The sequence below is a fragment of the Tribolium castaneum genome, chromosome 3 (assembly GCF_031307605.1).
Source record: "Tribolium castaneum strain GA2 chromosome 3, icTriCast1.1, whole genome shotgun sequence".
In the NCBI taxonomy this organism is placed as follows: Eukaryota; Metazoa; Arthropoda; class Insecta; order Coleoptera; family Tenebrionidae; genus Tribolium; species Tribolium castaneum.
Genome location: NC_087396.1, coordinates 22,806,238 through 22,829,044, shown reverse-complemented (window position 1 = coordinate 22,829,044; position 22,807 = coordinate 22,806,238). Strand labels below are relative to the sequence as shown.

The window sequence follows — 22,807 nt, the reverse complement described above, 5'->3', positions numbered from 1 at the left end:
GTCGATGAAAAAATAGGACATGGGTCCAAATTGCACTAAAATTTAATGCAGACCAACAATGTTAGAAAAGACTCTTGAAGAGCCAGCTAGCCCATATACTAGTTACTTTTAATAATAATTAGTGATAAATAACTAATAAATTACCGAATTCGATAGTGAATTTGCTGATGATGATAAATAAGAAGGTAATCTCAACCTTAAAAAAAGGCACTAGTTAAACATACATACTTTACATTTTATATTATTTTTTCTTTATTTTTGTTATGTAATATTATTTTAATATTATTATTATCCCGGCGCATCCACCATTTTTGAACTCTTGACTTTGAGGCCCAGTTGCTCAGGTCGAGCTTAAATCCAGTTATTGAAATCGTTGACCGATAAATGAACAAAACCAAAGTAGCAATTTTAAGCACAAAGAAAAAATTTGCTCAAATTTGTTCAAAATTATAAATTAAGACGAGATTGTAACTTGATTACGGTCGATGCTAAAAATAGAACAAAATATGCAGACCAACAATATTAGAAAAAACAGACTGCTGAAGGGCCAGCTAGCCCATATACTAGTTACTTCCACAAATGTAAAAAAAACTTTTAAATTACTGAATTTAATAGTAAATTTGCTGATGATGATAAATAGGTAGGTAAGTTATATTTTCTCAAATCTCAACCATAAAAAAAGGCACTAGCTAAACATACATACTTTACTTTTTATTTTATTTTTTCTGTATTTTTGTTATGTATTTGTATTAATTATTACTATTATTATTATTATCCCGGCGCATCCACCATTTTTGAGCTCTAGCTTCGAGTGACGAAATATTTGTAATAAAATTGGAAAAACCCAAGTTTTTACAAAAACAGGTTTTGCGGGTCTAATGTTTATTATCCTGTTTGTAATTTGAGCCTTTGACTCTGTTTTCTTTTCAAAAGTTGCGTTATTCTTTCGCCGAGTTGGTTAGTGCCGATTTTGATCCTATTGAAGAGAGCTTTGAATGGAAGCTCGAATGCACCCTCACCGAAGGGATTACATTATCGTTTATTCGATCCGAATACACTTATTTTGTAGGAAAACAGCTCGAAATGTCCACCAAATCTCCCGAAACGCGACACCACGAACTTGCTGACTGTCGACTTTTGTCCCCGTTCTTTAAAAATTCAATATCCTCTAACAAAACGCGTCTTTTATCACCGATCACGTATGGAGTATTATTTCACGACACAGTGGAAAAAATTCAAAACGTGACGACATTACCGAAATGGGACGTGACTATGCGTCTGCCTGATTAATTAATTGTAACGAAACTTTGCACAAACAGTATCAGTGGAAGTGAATTTTTCGCACAAACTACAATTAGAGCCATAGGAAAAAGAAATACAAATTGATGACGGACGGGACACAAAAAAACTCACATTTTTATGCTTGAACATTCGTTATTAAAAAAAAAGGCATAACGACCTCTGATTAATTTATTTTATATTTGCATATAACGGACGGGACAAGGGAAGCTTGTGTGTGAAAATAACTTTAGAAAATTTATTCAGACCAGTTTTAATTATTGAAGATTTTAACAATATCAAGTGGAAATTAAAATTTATTGGCTTTGTTTAACGACGTAAGAACATTTATATATTTGCAATAACGGACGGGACAGCAAAAGTTACGATAAAAGACTAAAACATAATATACTAATCAATTTATTTACTGATTTTTTAAATTACCAGAAACTATGTCAGCTGTCAACAGAGGTTATTTTTTTACGATAAGTGACAGTTTTTGTTATTTTTTTATTGTTTTTTTTATTACCAACCCATTAACAAAAAATACTAAATTATAAAAAATAGTAATTTTAATCTTTTTTAAGAAATTGTTTAAAAAAAATATTGTACCTAACTTGTTTCTAAAGCAATTTCCCACATTCGCACTTTATGCAGCACTCGCTCCGCTCGTGCAGCAAACAAAGTGCTCATGTAGAAAATTGCACTTTCCAAACTCATTAGGTAAATAACTATTACGTTGCTAAAATTATTTTGAAAATTGCGTAATTCGTGAGCAGAGATTGCAAGGCTTGATTACCATTCGTGTTAAATCGGAAAGTTCAAATGCAATCAGTTTTATCTAAATGAGTGTTTAATGTAGTCAAAGGCTGCACTAAATTGTGTTCGGTATTAAACCAAACTTTCGTTTGTATCGCAGCACAAGATTAATTTAATTTTATCGCAATCGGTTGGCTCTTTACACAATTAGCCCAGGTAAACCTAAAACAAAGATACATTTTGTGCGTCCGTAAATCAACTTCCATAATTAAACATTTGTGCTTAACGAAATATTTCATTGTTGGCGTTACCTTCCAACACTCGCACGCAGTTGGTGTTGTTGGTATAGTTGGGCTTATCCTCGAATCCCGGACTATAAAACTCGTGTTTGTCCCTGTCCCCCAGAATAAACCGATAACAGGGATCCGTCCTGGGTATATCTGGTTCGGCGGAAGCGTCCGATTGCGGCATCTCCTGTAACTTCGCAGTCAGCTCTCCGTGGGTGTCACCTGAAACACAATGAAAGCCGTTCCATTCAACAAATCAAGCGCCAATAAACCGCCTTGTCCAAACAAACAAAAATCCGAAGAGTAAACACGTAATCGATGCGATCTCGTAATAATATTCCTGTTTGCTTCACTCGCTGTTTGCAAACTGCACTAAACCAACAGTTATTGCACTGCTTTGCTCAAAATGCAACGTTTAAACTACCTGAATAATTCCATCATCGGGACGGGATTTGTGCGAGTTTTAAGCGGGCTTCTTCCAATTGCCAGACATTACGCCAGAAATGTGATTTAAACAATTTGCAAGTTATAATGAGTGAATTTGTAAATCCGCGTGATACCACTTTAGAAAGTCTTTAACATGGCGTGTTATCCAAATTAGAATCGCTTCGAACGTGAATTACATTTACATAAAACCAGCCAACTACATAACAAATATCCGGTGTTCGTTAAACAAGTCGCAGCTTTTGCGGAAATCGAATGAAAGAAGAGGTGTTTGCGTTGTTTCCACAAATAGAGGAAGAAAAACCAGCAGTTCGTTCAAATTTTCGAAAACTATTTGCACTTGATTAAGGATTTAATTAATACTCGTATTTATAATTCTGGTGTTAAATTGTTTGATTGAATATGGTTGCGTTTGATGTTTACTATTTGCTCTGACGCTGCGGAAAATGCATGGAGTTAGACCTCAAAACTTTACAAATTTTCGAAATAAAACACGAACTATGTATATAAACTGTTTACATACTACATGGTTTATTAGGAAAATTAAATTTATTTTGTACTCTCGTGTAAAACAAACTGAGATTCCAGAATTATTTTTTGTACTAAAAAATCTGATTGATTTTGAAGATATAAAAGGTCAGTCTGCTACAAATGTAGCAGGACTTTTTACTAATATATCGACAAAAATATTGATATATCGCTGTCTATAAATTAATGTAGGATCATAGTAGGTATTAAAAGTTTGTCGCTTTTTCCGAAAAAAAAAACGAACAATGTTTGTACATAAAAAATTTGGTTGAATAGAGAACTGAAAAATGTAATAAAAACCAAAAACAGTTAAAAATTGCCAACCCAAAAAACTGAGAATGACAAAGTTCAAAAACAAAAAAAGTCAGTAACAAAATTTGTTGTATCAAGATGGCGATTTAAAAAAAATCGACGGGTTTGAGCATTTTTTGCAAAAACATTACTATAGGTAAGAACAAAAATTTATGATCTCTCTGTATAACTGAGACATTCATTTAGCAAAAAAACCAAAATACTTACATGTTTAATGATATACCTATATTTTTAATGATATACCGATAAATATTTGTTATGTATCGAAAGTTTATGCATATGAATGTTTCTGTAATTTTTTTTTAGTTAAAATTAAGTATGTTACTTTAAGATAAGCGATATTAAAATGCTTTATTGTGCCAAAAATTCGTAAAAAATAACGCTAGCTCCAAAAAATTATTAATTAAGTAAAAATTACAAAGTATTATAAAAATAAAGTATTTTTGCTCAGAATATGAGATTTTAAATAGAGACTGGTTTCTTTTGTATTTTGTGATGTTTGTGCTTTTATAATTGAAAGGACCAATCTGACCTAAGTTCTCTAATTACTCAGAATATCTGAGTAAAATTAGGTTGTTTAAACTTTGATAAATGTTATGTTAAACTATTTGTCCCAATTACGAAAATCTAAAGGTTTATATTCTAGATTGTTCCGTTAAAATATCGCCAGGGAGCGCAGCTGTAGTTTTTTCTTTATTATTAGTTGTATTCGCAGCGTCTTGAAAAATACGAAATGAAGCACAAATTTCAAATTTTAAATATTTTTTTCTTATGTTTTTTATGAGTATTTTAGCCTCAGTATTTGGCAGTCGGTTAAAAGTACAAAGTTCAACATTATTGCATTTTTTTCCAAGTAATTAATAAATTGGTTGAGTTTAAATTAATTTCAAACGATTTAGGGCCGGTTTATAGAAAGCTTTATTAAATTTTAATTCGTTGTTAAAAGTTAACAATGCGAGTAGACCAATCAAATTGGCTCAATTTGGTCACGTGATCATTTAATTACGCATTTAATTGCAAATTAAATTAATGACACTGCTATAAACCGGTCCTTAGAGCCGAAACTTTATAACGCTCAAAACGCCCTCACTTTTAATCTGCCGTACTATTTTTGTGATCTTTTTGCATCTCGTTTCGTCTCCTAACTTATAGTCCTCCGTAGTCTCAGTAAAACAAACTGGACAATTTTTCAACATGTTTTTACTAAAAAACGTAAATCTCTTCTATTTTGTCTTAGCAGGAGTTAAAAGCTTGTTTGTTGGCGTCTGTTGAGAAAAATGTGCAAACAATTTTGAGTGATCGCCAGTGAAGTGATATCTCGTGTAGCACCCGTGCAACAAATAGCACCGAATTGTAGTAATTTTTATAAACCCTGAAACCGATTCTTGGTAAACATTTGAATTAAGCTCAGCTGAAAGAACCGCCAGTTTCAGCCACATTGTCAGAAAAATAAATATTTACATATTTACTTTAATTTAGCCAACAACTCCTCTCGAATTGATATTACGGAAATATCCTCGTATTTTCATCGCACTTTGTAAATATTTTACTTTCCATTATTCGTTATTTTGCTCAAATGCAACACGGCTATTTCATTTATTTCGCGACTGAAAATCCATGTCAAGATTTTTAGCTGCTAATTGAGCACTCGGCAATAATTGACTCGTTCAGTCAGGCAAAAATTGTAACGCGTTTACGGGCCATTAGGCCGGCGATTTAATCCGAGAAACAGAACTGCATGTGAAAGTTATTGTTAAGAACGAACTCTCATAAATGGGTTCGACAGGGCGCAGTCTGTTTGCACCTAAATAAATAAAATTCGGCGATATCAAAGACTGCGAAATGTAATTCAACCGTTCGGATTCAGGGCGAAAACTCGAGATCTTGTGACGAGTGAGCAGTTTAAGTTTTTTGATTTCATTCCGAATGATTTCACACAATGCGCTTCAGGCGCTGTTGGCATAATTGGACTGCGCTGCGTTCGAATATTCACCCCTTTGACAATAATTATGATTAGTGCGATCACTAGACGTGACATATCCATTTATTCCAGCGTTTTAATTTTGTCGCTCGAATGCGGAACTATTTCCTAGCGAACAATAGCAACTTTCTCGAGTTGATTGAATGTCTTTATTTCGATAAAAAGTGGATACTTTTCGAGAGAAGTAGATAGAGATAGCCGGTTCAAAAACCACCTCCACCTCCCTCTACTGCGCATGTGTGAAAATTGTGTCAGTCAGTCGCAGACGCAAGCGCGTAATCGCAGCTCGCTGGCCTGCGACCAGCTGGTCAGCCGGCCTGCGGCCGACTGACGCCATTTGTGATGATGCAAATATATTTATGTAGTATAATAATAATAATAATAATAATAATCGTCGCCATCTTGGAAGTTTGAAAGTCGGCGGCGGTCATTTTTGTTTAATGGTAAATTGGCGCCAAATTTAAATTATTTCAAAATTAATATTTGAAATTAGTCGGCCATGTTTGTTTGTTAAAAAAAATGGCGCCAAAATTTTAATTTATTTAAAAATTAATATTGGGTGTAATGTTGGTAGCGCCGATGTCGTCACAAATTCCGCCTAAATTCTCACGTTAGATGGCGCCACGGTCTGCAAACTTTTCGCTAGATGGCGCTGCCGTCAGCGCAGCCGTCAATCAAAGATGGCGCTGGCCTCCATTTTTTTTTTTAAACACACCCCCCGCCCGTTTGCGAATATGCAACCAAGAAAACAAGTAGTAGTAGTAGTAGTAGTAGCTTTTTGGGGTTGTGAAATTTTTGGTTTTTGGGGTTGTGAAATTTTGAATATATGATTTTTGAAATGTGCAATTGTGAATACATGAAGTATATATACAATACATGCTGTATTGAGTTAAGCAAAATATCAGAAAATCATCGCGCTTGTCACTAATAACTAATAAAGGAAAGTCATTATTTTATCGATAAGGAAAAAAAACCTAGTATATGTAGTTTTTTATTTTTGTAATGTTGTTTGCCTAACTTGTCTGTTGCGCACCAAGTTTATTTTGTTATTTGTTTAAAATATAATGCAAAAAAAGTTGTTGTTGTTGTTGTTCCTTCCATGGGGAGTCGAACCTCAGGTAGGTAGAGTGGATAGTGCTGTCTATTTTGGAAACCTGAAAAAAATCATAAATTAGTTTTTTAAATAGAGGTGAACATGACACTTACCAAAAAATTTTACATTAATCTTCGTGAACAATACGTTCGAAATTAAAAATGTGGGCATCATGTTCCTGATTTCCATTAGCTTGCTTACGTCCCATATAAATCAAATAAGATCCGAGTCCTTCCATTAGTGTCGTAATTATGGTATCATTCATAACTGCTGTTAGTCGTTTAGGTAAAAAAACTTTACCGACGTTGTCCAGATATGCTACCATCATAACCCCATGTTGTGTGTTTGCCTTGGTTAAATTGATGATTTTATATTTCTTGTTCACTTCCAAATCGTTGGCACTGACATATGTATCAGTATATTCACAGGCAGCAATTTTATTCAGATTTAATAGTTGATCAGCCATTACAGAATCCTTTGAAATTTAAATGCAAAAATACACAGCGGAGCACATACAACTTCTCACAAAGATAGTTTTAATAAAACTGGTGAAATGTGTAAAAAACGGAACTTTTATAATCAATTTTTGCGGTTAACAGATAACACGCTTTCCTAAAAAATAAAAATGAAATAAAATATGATTTAATACTAATTTTGTGGTTTACCTTATCGTAGGAATTTTGTGACGCACTTTTTGTTTGATAAAAATTTGATAAAAATTTTCCTAAAAAATTAAACACATTTTTAGCAATCAAATGTGGTAAACAAATTTAAAAAATTAAAGAATTTACCAAAAAAAGATTATTTATGTTGGTTTTAGAGAAGAATTCAGTAGTCTGAATCGGAAGAATTTGTGGATGAAGAACTTGTGCCGAAGTCAATATTTTCGATAAACTTACGATGCGTCTTTTTGGCACAACTTTTGTAGGTCTGAAGCTGAAATTAGATGTTTAAATTAGATGTTTAGAAAGAACGTTTTATTAAGTTGTAATATAAACTTACTGTAAACAAACACTGATGAATACACCAACTACACCAACTATCTTCTTCACGAGTATAATCTGTTAAATTTTCAACCAGGACTGCATTGTGTGTAATAATCTTTTTAAAAGATAATTTTTTCAATTGAATTAAGATGGGTTCTCGCGGACAATTAATGTTAAATATAGATAAAGTTTTAGGTCCCGCTTGTATGACACTCTTAGTAAACTCATCATATTCAAAGTAATTATTTTCATTAAAAAAGTACAGCTTTCCGTTTAAATATCTAAATGTCCTTGTTATTTTATTAGGAACACCTTCAAATAATTCGTTTGTTAAACCAGGAACATTATATCCAGAGATGCAACTAGATAATGTAATATATGTATTATCTCTGAGAAAAAGATAAATACCACCTGAGTAAGTTGTTATCGCTGCCGAAATTGGACTTGATATTTTAAATTCTTCGCTTATAGATTTCGGATAATTAGTTTTAAATCTAAAAGTAGATAATGAAAAAAATATAAACTTCAGCTTTTACAATAATTACTATATCATCTGTTGAGGGTTTATGATAAATTGTTGTAAATTCTTCAAAATCTTTTGGTAAAAAATGTTAACCGCCCAGTAATTAATTAAGGTTTTGGATATGAATTTTTACCTATTTCAATTAAACAAATCCACTTTTTTTATAAAAGATGTATAAATGTGTTTTAACTATTAGAAATGTATATATTGTTTGTAAACTATTGGATATAAATTTTTTGGGGAAAATGATTGTAACGATAAATTAATAATCAAATACAACTGGATATTTATAAAATTTTTGATTCATAAATTTACAAGAAAAAAACGTTAGACAGGAAATAAGATAACAAAAATAATCAGAATGAATATTATTTTTTATTATACATAAAACAAACTACATACTTAAACTAAAAAAGTCATACACCTAAATAAATTTTTAATTGCAGTTTTTAAGCCAAACCTAACGCTATGAACATCATAAAAAACGCTATGAACATCATAAAACGATCCAACATGTATGAGGTTTAATGTACCCATACCCAAATGTCAATTATACCCCGCTCCTCATCGGTGTCTATCGCGGCGGTCAAGCGCCCCACGGTAAAAATATCAAAATAACCTCCAAGGGATGGGGGCGGTTCCAGTCGCAGATAGATGTTAATAAGGGAAACCCACTCGAAGGTGCCCGCGGGAATTTGGGTGAGGAGGTGGTCCACCTCCTCTTCGGTTAACCCAGCGTGGTTAACAACCAAATCTGGGTTATAGTCCCCATAGTAACCTGCGGGATGTTCTGTAACAAAAGAAAGAGAAATTTAATAAATAGATTACATTAATTTATTAAGACTGATGATGAAGTGTTGTAATTAAATTTCAAACAATTGATTCGGAAAAAATTTAAAATAAAATAATGTAAAAATTATTTCTACTTACTAGACATGATGGTTGTGTTGACTGTTGATATTTCAATAAAAATTATTTCACACACTAAAAGTTGATCCCTTTATACTTTTTGTAATCTTAACTAGAGTGGAGAGGGCAGGTTAATGAAGTAGGAGAAGGAAACGAGATTAAAACTTTAAACGTTTATTTCGGTAAATTCTGAATTACATAATTATAAATAAACCGTACATTATTAAGACTACAGATACATATTTTAGTTTTTAAGTAATGATGCATACATAACGGAAGTTGTGGTTGCAATTTTGGACAAGAGTTTGCTTCCTCCAAATTGATGATCCTAGGGTAAAAGTCCTTTGAATCGAAAAATTGTCTTAAAAAATCCTCTTTAACGCTTCCTTTTACGTAAATAATATCGATAACATCATCGATAATATTTTCTTCTAGTATGTTATAAATATTTTCATAGTCGATATTTCCACTGTTGTAACGTAATAGATGATGATTTAATTCTAAATATTTCACTTGTTTTTTTACATCTGCACTTAGTTGACGAAACGGCACCGGTGATTTAAACAAATAGTGACCAGTTCGATGTCCATCAAATATTGTTAATTCTTTAACGATGAATTCAGGTATATAAAATCCTTGAACATCAATCACTACTACCTTCATGTTGAACACTTAAATCTAGACTGAAAAATTTGTTCACGATGAGCAGAATTTAAGATCTCCTTTAAAATATTTTTCATTTGATTAATTCTAAACTTAAACCTTTCTCTGTCTGCAGCGCATTGTATCCAATAGTTTCCTTTTCTAGCATCTTGATAAGCATATGACCAAACTATTAGATTATGTACTTCCGGAGCACTATCACTTATAGTAACACTTTTTTTCATCCTTATATCAGTTGTCTAATTATTCCTGTTAACGGATAGTACTGCATTATTCTATCATGAATGATAATACAATAAGCTCTTGTATCGGCTGGGAAATTATTATCGCTTTCAAATTCTAAGCTGATATCAATGGTGGAACTTCGAATTGCTTCGTTTTGCTTGGAACAGTCTAATACAAATATCGGTCTTTTTGTATAATCTGTATAGCTTAATATAGGTTCAGCACGATCTTTTCCATTAAATTCCTTATAAAAATCAACGTAAGCTTGATATGCTTCTAAATATTTATTTTTAGCAAATTGTAGTTTCCATGTTTCATATGGATAAACATTTGAATTCAACCATAAACGTACGCTTCTTACATCACAATGATCAAATAGAGTAACATCAGACTTTGGATTATTTTTTCGGTTTGTTTGAAAGCAAACGATAATAAATCTTGGTCTTTCTAATTGAGTAGATGTTTTAACTCTCCAGATGTCGTTATTAGTTTGTCGAACTGATGGAAGTTCATGAATTTCCCATTTTCTGAACGGTAACGATATAACACGATCTTTGTTGATCCCTTCTAATATAGTTAATTTAATTTCATCATTTGGGTAAACATGTTTTGCTTTTAATTCAATATTGTTAATCTTAAGTGTCGCTTTTCTCGTTCCGGTAGAAATGAAACAATTAGCATCGTTACGACTTCGTATTAATCGAAGTTTTTGATGACCGCTAACTATCCGATGATAATCAAATGGTAAATTTAACAGATAAGATAAAGGGATTCTAAATGAAAACGTATTATCAGTTTCATTAAATGTCTTCAGTTGTTGACTTTCTTGATCATTCCATCCAGCGAGAGTTAATGCTCTTACTTCATCTTTGCCATAACATAGAAAAGTTTTGATTGTAGATACTGTTCCGACTTCACGTACACTATCTAACTCAACATTATTCAATTCATAGCTTACATTCTCAAATAAATATGCTGCTGCATTATTAGTCAAGGTTACATTTCCACCGCCAGTTTCCGGTACCGGATCTGGTATGAACTCACCGTCCACTTGTATAAATGATTCAAAGAGAGAAATCCAAATATCTCTCTGATTAATTATAATTTCGATTTCATCATTGTTATCGAAAGATCTTACTTGCGGACTATATGTATGTTCTTCCTCTTTACTTATGCTGTCGTCTATTTCCGGTGAACTGTAAACCTGAAGTTTGCTGGCGGACATTATATCCTAACGATTTAAGAATCTGCACGCTCTGATGTGATAATGTCGACTGATGACAAGATACTGACTGATAATTTGATGGATTGTATGATTTTTTATATTGATTTTGAAACACTAAACCCATGTTTATGCTTCTTTTTTCAGAGCAAGACGAATATTGATTGTTTGACCGTTAAAATCTATAGGACAATGGTCTTGATCAACAATATCAATAGTTAGGTTAGGTATATTGGATCTATTAATGATAGGTAAATAAATAGGATTTAATGGTTCCACAAAAATCTGTTCGGCTGGACTAACACTTAAAGCAGTTTCATAAAGAGTATGAGATTCTTTGTTTTTGTAGAAAGAACCTCTTACAATATTACACTCGATACGTATTGTATTAACCTTAATTATGTTAACAGGTAAATCACTTTCATGTAATTGTCTTGCTTTAAGTTTCCTTTTAGAAAAACCTAACAATTTACCAATACTATCTTCGTGAGCGAAATTAATGTCGTAAATACTAAATATCTCACACTTTAATGTGTTTTCGTTAGCCTTCAATGAAAATGTATTCTGTTTTTGAGCATCAGTTGCAGATCGTCCACTAAGAATAATTTGTATATATTTTTCTATAGCAGCTATTTCATAAGCACCTTTCGGAAATGTTATCACTTTTTCTTCAGTAGTGTTCGGAGCAAAATAATAAAATTTATTTGTACCCTCTTCTATATTTGGTATATTATTGTTAGTATAAAAACCGATTAAAGCTATAGAATAATTCGAATTTTCTTCAAGGTCAATGGGTGGCTCATAGTGTTCAGACAGCGTACTTTCAACACCTGTTAGGGAGAATGTCTTATACATGACTGAATAAAATACATGATTATCTCATCTTTTATTATGTAAAAACATCAAACATAAATGTCCGCAATTATATGATAAAAATTGATAACGATCATGATTAAAGTAAATATTACAATTTCCTAAGTATCGTACTAATTCTAGAGGTGGCTTTAGATTTCCATAACTATCAAAATAATCAACCTGTTTATTTGTTTTTCTATAACAAACCCAATGAGTTCCGGATCCTTTTTTAGAGTCCAAATTAATGATAGCACATTCTGTCTTATCAGGTTTCATATGAATTAATTCATCTCTCATAAAAACGCCTTTAAATTTGGGTAGTTTTAATAATTTAGCATATCTTCTTAAATCATTATCAGTTAGTGCCCTATTAGGCAGTTTTATTGGTAGTTTTTTGGAAATTTACGTAAATACAATCCATAACCTCGTGGTTGCTTTCGAAGATATAAACCACTTCCCGCCTTCCCGATAGCGATATCTTCCAGTACTTTATTATGACGTTTATTCTCATCTAATTTCTGTTTCGCTGCTTTAGCATCATTTACAGCTTTAGTTATAGCAGCAGCACCTCCGCCCATAGCCCCTAAGGCACTAAGTCCTCCAAAAATTAATGGTAACAATGGTAAAAATCCTCCTGTTTTTATAGGTATAATACGAGGAATTTTTATACGCTTACGACCTCCAGATTTTCTAACTGCTATACGAGCAGCTGATAATGCAGATTTTATATTATCATATCCCTTATTTTCTAAATTTGATAAAAGAGCTTTATGAAAAGGTTGTTGTTTTTTCTGTGTCCTCTTTCTAGATTTCTTTGTCTTCCTTTTCGATTTTTTCCTTTGGATTCCCATACCTAATTTCCTTTTGACTTTCATTGCGTTAGTTACAAACCAGGCACTTGCTTTTTCACCAAATGAAGCGTCTTTAGACTTAACACGTGACCATGCACTATCTTCTAAAATTCGATCCGCTTGATGTCTATCTTTTAAATCGTTGGAATTAGCGTAAGCTATATCGTGCGTTTTACAAAAGCTGTCAAGCTTGTTTATTCCAGGATCACCTCGTTCTAACCGTTTCTTAAGTTTTGTACCAGGTCCGCAATATTGATATCCTGGTAAATGTAATTCAAAAGGTAATTTATTGATTGCAGTATTTAATAGTCCTTCCCCTTTGAAAGACAACATTTAACTGAACTTTTTTCCCTATATAAACCTTCTTATAAATGTTTTTAATTTAGTATGAAAATGAAAGTGTTAAAGCAAAAATTACAATTACCTATCATAAATCATGATTATAATAATGTTGATAATAAACATAAAATGTCTCATCGACATGGTACACTTTTACCCGAATCAATACGTTGTATAATTTGTGGACCTTCTGGTGGAGGAAAAACTAACATATTATTGTCTTTATTGTTTGATCCCAACGGATTGAAATTTGAAAACATATATATTTATTGTAAATCATTATATCAACCGAAGTATAAACTGCTTAGTGATGTGCTACAAAAAATTAAAGGAATGGAATATAACCAGTATGAACATAATGAAGACGTGCTAGATCCAAAAGATGCAAAAAATAACTCTATTTTTATATTTGATGATGTCATAATGTGTAATCAAGCTAAGATAAGGGATTACTTTTGCATGGGCCGGCATAAAAATATTGATAGTTTCTATCTCTGTCAAACATATACAAAAATACCGAAACATTTAATTCGAGATAATGCAAATTTATTGGTAATATTAAAACAAGATCTGTTAAATTTAAAACATGTATATGAAGATCATGTTGGTGCTGATATGAAATTCGAACAATTCTGTGAAATATGTCAGGAATGTTGGAAAAACCAATATGGTTTTTTGGTTATATGTAAAGATAATGAATTAAATAAGGGTCGATATAGAAAAGGGTTTGATCATTTTATTCAAGTGTAGAGTGATATCTATTTGAGAACGTTTCCAGACCGGTTAATATCAGTTTCACAGCGGTTAGTATCGGTGCGATATCGGTTAATACCGGTTCCAAAGCGGTTAGTATCGGTTAGATACCGGTTAGAGACCGGTTAATATCGGTCTCAGACCGGTTAGTATCGGTGTGATATTGGTTAATACCGGTTCCAGAGCGGTTATTATCGGATAGAGACCGGTTAATATCGGTTTCAGACCGGTTAATGTCTGTTAAAAAGCAGTTCCTGATCGGTTTGAGATCGGTTAATATCAGTTTGAGACCCGTTATAATAGCAGTCGAATAAGAAGTTATATAAACAATAATTCTGATTTGTTCGGTTAGTTTATAACATTAAGCGGTAATGATGGGTACCAAACCAGATCAAAACCTTAAAAGACATATATTAAAAGCAGCTGATTCAATTCGAAAGAAGTATAAAGCCATAAAGTTAAACAGCAGTGAAGCGGATGAGTCAATTAAAAAGCTTTTTCAGCCTGTTATAAATCCTTTAGAAGAAATTTCAATAAAATTGGAGAAGCAATCTCCACCACCACAGCAACAACAACAAAAACAACACAAAAGACCAAAACATCATATTCAAAAGCAAAGGAAACAATTTCTTAAACTACCAAAAAAAGAAAAGATTAAACAAGAACTTGAACTACCAGTTGAAGAAACATATGAACCTAGTACATCACTGCGACAACCAGAAGAAATATATGAGTCATTACCAGAAATAAAAGAAGAAGATGAAGAAACCAAATCTGACACTATGGATGATTTAATTAATAGCAGACATATTTTAGATGAATTTTTAGAACAATATCCTCCAGTTGCGAGAAATGCAATAGAAGCAGTTTTAGAGAAAACCAGTGATCAGACATTTGGTCCTAGATATAATTCAAAAGAGAATAAACTATTTATGGGTAAACATGAATTAATAATCAGTCAAAATGGTGATTTAATTTTAGATAATGAATCATTTCCTGGTACTCCTGGTTTATACAGACTAATATTTTTTAAAAACCCTGAAGATAAATACACTCAAATTACAAAAGAGGATCGGTCAGCATACAAAAAAATACTTGAAATTTCTAATACACATAGAAAAAATAATGATCCCACAAAACAACTAAAAGGTCATAGAGGTGTAAAATATACTCAAATTGTGCAACCAATGTTTACTTCATTTCCTAAATCTCCGTTTATTGGTGAAGGATTATTCACTAATAAACGTGTAGAATATGTTTACTGGGATGACATAAATGAATTAGTGTCACGTCTAGCATTATTACATGCAGCGACAAAAGCGGGTAACAATTCCCATCTGAATGAAATTTTATCAATAGAAGAAGAATTAAAGGAATGTGGTGTAATATATTAGGCTTAAGTTTTTTTCTGGTTAATCCTCAGTGTTGAAATGCCCATTGATCTATTCGGACGTAAAGTGTTATCAGCATCAAGTGCATTTTTTAAATCTACACCATCACCTTTTGTTTTCACTGCTGATGGTGACCTTGATTTAAAACATCATAGAATCTGTAACATTAATGATCCAACAGAAGACAAAGATTGTGCGAATAAGGTATATATTGATTTAGTAAGTAAACAAATATACCAAAAGATGGAAGGAGTAATAGCTGCTTTAACGGATTTAAATAATAATGTTCATAAAGCAGATGCTATATGGATGGATAAATTTAATCAGTTAAACTTAACCATGAATGTTAAGTACAAAATACTTGATGAAAAAATTGATAATATAATTGCTACAATTCCTCACACGATTGAATCAGAATTGCATAACAAACATTTAAGTATAAATTATGAAATCGATAACAAGTGGAAAAAATTTATGAATAATTCAAATGAGATAACCAGACGAATAAAAAAACTTGAAGAACGCTTTGAAGGAATCGATAGTATTAAGATAAAACCAGAAACCATTTCCAAACGTTCTAAAGCAGGTGATACAGATCAACTTGAAAATGTACCTATATCAAAGAAAAGGAAAGTAACAGATTCATATGAAAATAGTGAAAGATAGAACCCATGCCTCATAATAAAAACAAGTGTCCTCCAGGTCAAATGTCAGATCGTCATGGAAATTGTAGAGAAGTGTACCGTAAATAAGCAATGGTTCGACTAAAGCAAGTTAGTGATGTAAAGCAAAAATTGGTAAACGAGATATTTAAACCTGCACGCAGGAATTTTAAACGAAGACGTACTATAATTAAAGGATTGGATGATTTATGGCAAGTAGATTTAGCAGAAATGCAAAATTTATCTTATCATAATAATGGATTTAAATATATTTTAGTCGTAATCGACTGTTTTTCTAAATTTTTATGGACCAGACCACTGAAATCGAAATCAGCTAATGAGGTTAGCAGAGCTATGGAATCAATACTGAAGAATGAAAAAGAACGAATACCAAAGAATTTACAGTCAGATCAAGGAAAGGAATTTTATAATACCACTTTTCAGGATTTGATGAGACGTTATAATATTAATCACTATAGTACGTACAGCGTTAAAAAAGCAGCAATTGCTGAACGAGTTATACGTACTTTAAAATCCAAAATTTATCGATATTTTACGTTATTTGCGACACATAAATGGATAAATAAATTGCAAGAGATAACCAAAAATTATAATACTACAATACATCGAACAACAGGAAGGAAACCCACAGAGATAAACGCTTCGAATCAAGGAGACATAACAGCATATGATCATCTAAAGATTGTTGATAAAAACAGAAAAAAATTTAAAGTCGGAGATTTCGTAAGAATTAGCAAAGAAAAGATGTTATTTGAAAAAGGATATACACCCAATTGGTCAACGGAAATTTTTAAAATCAGTAAGATTAATCTAACCAATCCTGTAACATTTCTGCTAGAAGATAAAGAAGGTCAACCAATCAAAGGAGCTTTTTATATTTGGGAATTATCAAAAACTCAATATCCTGACGTCTATTTAGTTGAGAAAGTGATTCGACGTAAAGGAACTAAATTATTTGTGAAATGGTTAGGTTTACCAGATAATCAGAATAGTTGGATTGAAATGAAAGATATTACCTAATAAATAAGAAATATATATACGATATAATTATTTAACGTCTAATTTAGTTCCATTTAAGATGGCAACGAGTGTAGAACCTGTTATAAAAAAAGTGCTGCATTTTGAAAAAACCATAAGCGATATTCGATTACTAATGAAACTGGAACTACTGAAATTAGGACCGTGCCAGTTGATGGATATATTTCATAAATTACCGGAAACATATCAACAAGATCATGATATAAAGCTGAATCTACCATGTTTACAACATTATTATAACAGTTTTGACGAAGATCAGTTTGATGGTCCTCCTTCATCAATAAATAATTGTGTTTCGTGTATTTTAGATGATACAGGAAGCCAACAACAACAACAACAACAACAACAACAACAACAACAACAACCCACTGCGTTTCAAGTGTAATGCCTCTTTTGAACTCATCACTCATCTTGTTTGTTACTCTTATACAAAATGTGTTGTACGTGCAAAAACCGTTAGATGTTGTAGATATGTACATCGTCTTCACTAGTGAAAGTCCTAACAACACAAGATGGTCTCCTCTCTGGAAAAGTTTATTTTTCAACGATGTTGATTACCAATGGAAGAAGATGAATCTGGGTTATTTGAGCAATACTGCAATAGAAATATTTAAATATGAAAATGTTTCTATAGCAAACTCTGTAATATATTTTAAATTAAGACTAGTTTTTACCAATAGTAATTATATTGATACTGACTGGAAGAGACTTATACTTAATGATCATGATGTAGTTTCAATAAAAAATTGTTTTAATCATGTTCCTACCTTTTTAGCAATGTTTGGAATTGTTTGTACATGTTGGATCGTTTTTATGATGTTCATAGCGTTAGGTTTGGCTTAAAAACTGCAATTAAAAATTTATTTAGGTGTATGACTTTGTTAGTTTAAGTATGTAGTTTGTTTTATGTCTAATAAAAAATAATATTCATTCTGATTATTTTTGTTATCATATTTCCTGTCTAACGTTTTTTTCCTTAAAAACGTTAAATTTTTATCAGTTATATTTTGAATTTTTTGAATTTTTACGTAAGGAACCACAATATCCGGTTGCAAAGTTTATGGAATATAAAATCATATCGCATCAATGATTAATTCATTTCTACTTCGACTGTCCGTGTATGAAAGTAATCATGTTCAAGTGCTCTCAATGCGATAACAAGTTTACTCGCAAAGATGCTTTAACACGTCATGTAAAAAAACATAGTAAGTAAATACATTTTACGTTATAGAAATTGTTTTAATTAAGAGCATTTTTAAGGTGATAAATTATCTAAACTCACTTGCACCGGATGTAAAACGTCATTTACGAGATTTGATAACTATAGGCGTCATATTACAAATTCATCATTGTGTTCAATGGATTCGGATGATATGACTCCTAAAAAAGCCCGCCTGACAACTAGAACACCTTTACAAGGTATTTTTGTAAATATTCTTTATATTATTATTATTATAACTTGTTTTTGTTTTTAGAAGTTACTACTAACGCTCCATCATGTTCATTTCATCAATTTTGTGAAATATGCAATAGTCACTACAGAGGATCCAGATTAAACCATTTACGTTCTTTAAAACATAAAAGTGTCATCTCCGCCAAAATTAATGATGATGATGATTTCGTTGAAGAATATCAAGTTGCCTTCAAATCAAGAATTACCTCATACCGATTGAAAAATTCACAACTAGATGACTTGGAAGTGTGCAATTTTTTTGAAAGAAATCAAGATAAACTTATCACTTTAATAACTAGAAAACTGAGAGAATTTAACCAACTTAAAATTAATTTCGAACTTTTTGCTAAATATATTTTACCTTCTAAAGACATTATCGAAATCAAATCATTCAACACTAAAAATATCATCATTTCAATATCGACAAATATTAAGGTAGAACTGGAAGAAATATGTGGCGTCATAAAAAACAAAATGAGTGAATTCTTGGAAAAAGATAGTGGTAAGTAATATCAATTTTATTTATAAACATATTATTGTATTAAATTTTTTAGGTTGGATTTTAATGGAAATTTTGTTTTTGGAACTTAATATCAACAAATTCAATCCACTACGTGCATCAACATATATACCATTACCGAAGGACATAGCGAAGCGGAGAGCGGTTATCAATATTCATAATGATGATAATGAATGTTTCAAATGGTCTGTTTTGGCACACCTTCATTCAACTGAAGTAAATGTTAATCGACATCGAGTTGATGCTTATCGTGAGTTTGAAGAGGAATTAGATTTTACAGATATTTCATTTCCGGTTAAATTAACTGATATTTTTAAATTTGAAGCACTTAATAATATTAGTGTAAATGTCTATGGAACAGAGCAGCGTTTTGATCATGAAAAAGGTAAATGGGTATCAGATATTATAGGTCCCTTTTATTTAACTTCTAAGAAACGAGACATTCATGTAAATTTATTACTTATCGTAGACGATGAAAGAATGATCAAACATTACTGTCTGATAAGCAACATTTCTCGATTAATAAGTTCACAACTTTCCAAACATAATCATGCTAAATTTATATGTAACGGTTGTCTATTATTTTTTTCGAGTGAACAAAAATTAGTTAAACATCGTAAGTATGCTTGTAATGAAGTTGTCACTACATTACCAACTTCTGATCTGATTATAAATAAATTTGGTAAAGAAGTGCCTGGTAATGAATTAACATTTCAAAATTTTGATAAATCTCTTAAAGTTCCTTTTGTATTTTATTTCGATTTTGAATCTATTTTAAAACCTTTACGCAATGATAATTCAGCCGATAATATCCGTACAATTGTTACACATTTACATGAACCATATAGTTTCGGATATTACATAAAATGTGCATATAATGATAATTTATCAATTTATCGGACTTATCGAGGAAAAGATGCTCCTAAAATTTTTGTGAAATGGTTGCAAGATGATGTAAATAGACTTTATCACGATCACCTCAAACATATCGTACCACTTGAAATGACTCCGTTAGATGAATTGGTTTTTCAAATATCTACCCATTGTCATTTATGTAAAGAACCTTTCAAAACAGATTACGGAAGTCTAAATTGTGATAGAGTTCGTAATCATTGTCACTTAACAGGTGAATTTTTAGGACCTGCACATTCTATTTGTAATTTAAATTATAAGATTCCAAAATATATCCCTGTTTTTTGTCATAATTTAACTAATTATGATAGTCATTTATTTATTAAAGCTTTAGCAACAGAAAAGACCATCATTAATTGCATTGCTCAAACTAAAGAAAAGTATATTACATTTTCAAAAAAAATTTTAGTTGATAAGGTCATGAACACGACTACAAATACAGTTGACAATATTTTTATAACGCTTAGATTCGTAGATTCGTTCCGTTTCCTTTCTTTTTCATTAGATAAATTATCTCAGACTTTAACTTCTGATGAATGTCTAACCATTCGGAAACACTTTCCGGACGATAACCAATTTAATTTGATAAGACAAAAAGGTGTTTTTCCATATTCATATTTGGATTGTTTTAATAAGTTAGATGATACCAGTTTACCATTGATTCAACAATTTTATGATAATCTTAATAAAACTGATATCAGTGAACATGATTATGAGCGAGCACAGGAAGTCTGGAATCTATTTGATTGCAAAACGTTAGGTGATTATTCCGACATTTATTTAAAGTCTGATGTTTTGTTACTAACAGACATTTTTGAAAATTTCAGAAAGGTTTGTCTCAAAATTTATGAACTAGATCCAGCTCATTACTTAACAGCACCTTCATTAGGCTGGGATGCTATGTTAAAAATGACTGGAATTAAATTCGAATTGTTAACTGATATAGACATGGTACATTTCTTTCGAAAATCTATTAGAGGAGGACTTTGTCAATGTTCAAAACGTAAAGCAGTAGCAAATAATAAGTTTTTATCAAATCATGATCCTTCTAAACCAACTTCTTTTATAATGTACCTTGATGCAACCAACTTGTATGGAGCAGCAATGTCTGAATATTTACCTTATAGCGGTTTTCGATGGGAAGATCCTAATGAATTCAATGATAACCTAATTCTCAATTTGACAGATAACGCTGATGTAGGTTATATATTCGAAGTTGATTTAGAATATCCTTCTGAATTACATAATCTTCACAACGATTTACCATTTTGTCCTGAAAAATTTATTCCTCCCTCTAGTAAAACTGAGAAACTTTGCGCAACCTTGAACAATAAAGTACACTATGTTTTACATTATCGAAATTTAAGACAAGCTATACAAGGTGGTTTAAAATTAATTAATATTCACCGTGTTTTAAGTTTTAATCAATCACCATGGTTGAAAACATATATTGATTTAAATACAGAAATGCGTAACAAATCAAAAAACGCGTTAGAAAAAGATGTATTTAAATTAATGAATAATTCAGTTTTTGGTAAAACCATGGAATCAATTGATAAAAGAGTAAACGTGAAATTGGTAACATCATGGAATAATATAGGTAGAAAACCAGGTGCTGAAAGTTTAATTGCACGACCAAATTTTAAAAATTCATCTATCTTTACACCAAATTTTGTAGCTATTCAATTAGAGAACGAAAAAGTTTTCTACAATAAACCTCTGTATGTAGGTTTTACTATTCTAGATATCAGTAAAACTATTATGTATGATTTTTATTATAATTTCATAAAACTTAAATACGGTAACAATGCAACGCTTTTGTATACCGATACTGATAGTTTAGTAATTGAAATTTTTTGTGAAAATATTTATGATGATATTAAATCTAATATAGAGCGTTTTGATACTTCAAATTATAAAGCAGAAAATATTCATGGAATACCTGTATCGTCTTCTGTCATCGGGAAGATGAAAGATGAATATAAAGGACGTGTAATATCAGAATTTTTAGGAACAGGTGCTAAAGCATATTGTGTGGATGTTGAAGGTGAATTATCTAAAAAAGCTAAGGGTATTAAACACAATGTAATTACAAGTGAATTACATAAAATTGACTACCAAAACGCAGTTACTGTTCCAAACACTGAAATTATTAAAGAAATGAATATCTTTCGTTCGAAGCTTCATAACATTTACACAGAATTAAAGAAAAAAATTGCTTTATCTTTCAAAGATGATAAACGTTACATCTTAAACAATTCTGAAGGTAGAACATTATCTTGGGGTCATAAAAATATTCTTCCTCAAACTCAGGAATAATATTTAATTTGTATTGTAGTTATTGTATTATAATGTTTATGTATTATAATATGTATGTATGTATGTACTTATATTTAGATGTAATAAACAATTAAAGTAATTTATTGTTTTTATTATTATCCATTAACCAAATAGCTTATGTGAATTTGTTTCAGGTTTCCAAAATAGACAGCACTATCCACTCTACCTACCTGAGGTTCGACTCCCCATGGAAGGAACAACAACAACAACAACTTTTTTTGCATTATATTTTAAACAAATAACAAAATAAACTTGGTGCGCAACAGACAAGTTAGGCAAACAACATTACAAAAATAAAAAACTACATATACTAGGTTTTTTTTCCTTATCGATAAAATAATGACTTTCCTTTATTAGTTATTAGTGACAAGCGCGATGATTTTCTGATATTTTGCTTAACTCAATACAGCATGTATTGTATATATACTTCATGTATTCACAATTGCACATTTCAAAAATCAT

General features: G+C 31.3%; 1 protein-coding gene and 2 long non-coding RNA genes across 7 annotated transcripts in view; 1 reads left to right on the top strand and 2 right to left on the bottom strand.

Annotated features, from left to right (window-relative positions):
• The window catches only part of Neto (Neuropilin and tolloid-like), a 139,559-nt gene that overhangs the window by 43,724 nt on the left and 73,028 nt on the right, over window positions 1-22,807 (bottom strand). For all 3 annotated transcript variants that reach the window (XM_064355503.1, XM_064355504.1, XM_064355505.1), the window contains exon 3: window positions 2,349-2,546. In XM_064355503.1, coding sequence (XP_064211573.1) covers window positions 2,349-2,546 — 198 coding nt within the window. The remainder of the gene's footprint in view (window positions 1-2,348; window positions 2,547-22,807) is intronic.
• Window positions 6,565-9,136, bottom strand: LOC135265636 (uncharacterized). 3 transcript variants are annotated; one of them, XR_010333370.1, is made up of 5 exons: window positions 9,122-9,136; window positions 7,474-8,981; window positions 7,348-7,406; window positions 6,796-7,294; window positions 6,565-6,743 (listed from the first exon to the last, which is right to left on the bottom strand). It is a non-coding gene; the product is annotated as an uncharacterized LOC135265636 (long non-coding RNA). The 3 variants fall into 3 exon arrangements; XR_010333371.1 differs by having other exon boundaries at window positions 7,348-7,618; window positions 7,685-8,981; XR_010333369.1 differs by having other exon boundaries at window positions 7,348-8,981.
• LOC135265637 (uncharacterized) lies at window positions 16,596-22,658 on the top strand. Its single transcript, XR_010333372.1, has 5 exons — window positions 16,596-17,533; window positions 17,590-18,325; window positions 18,381-18,539; window positions 18,596-19,075; window positions 19,128-22,658. It is a non-coding gene; the product is annotated as an uncharacterized LOC135265637 (long non-coding RNA).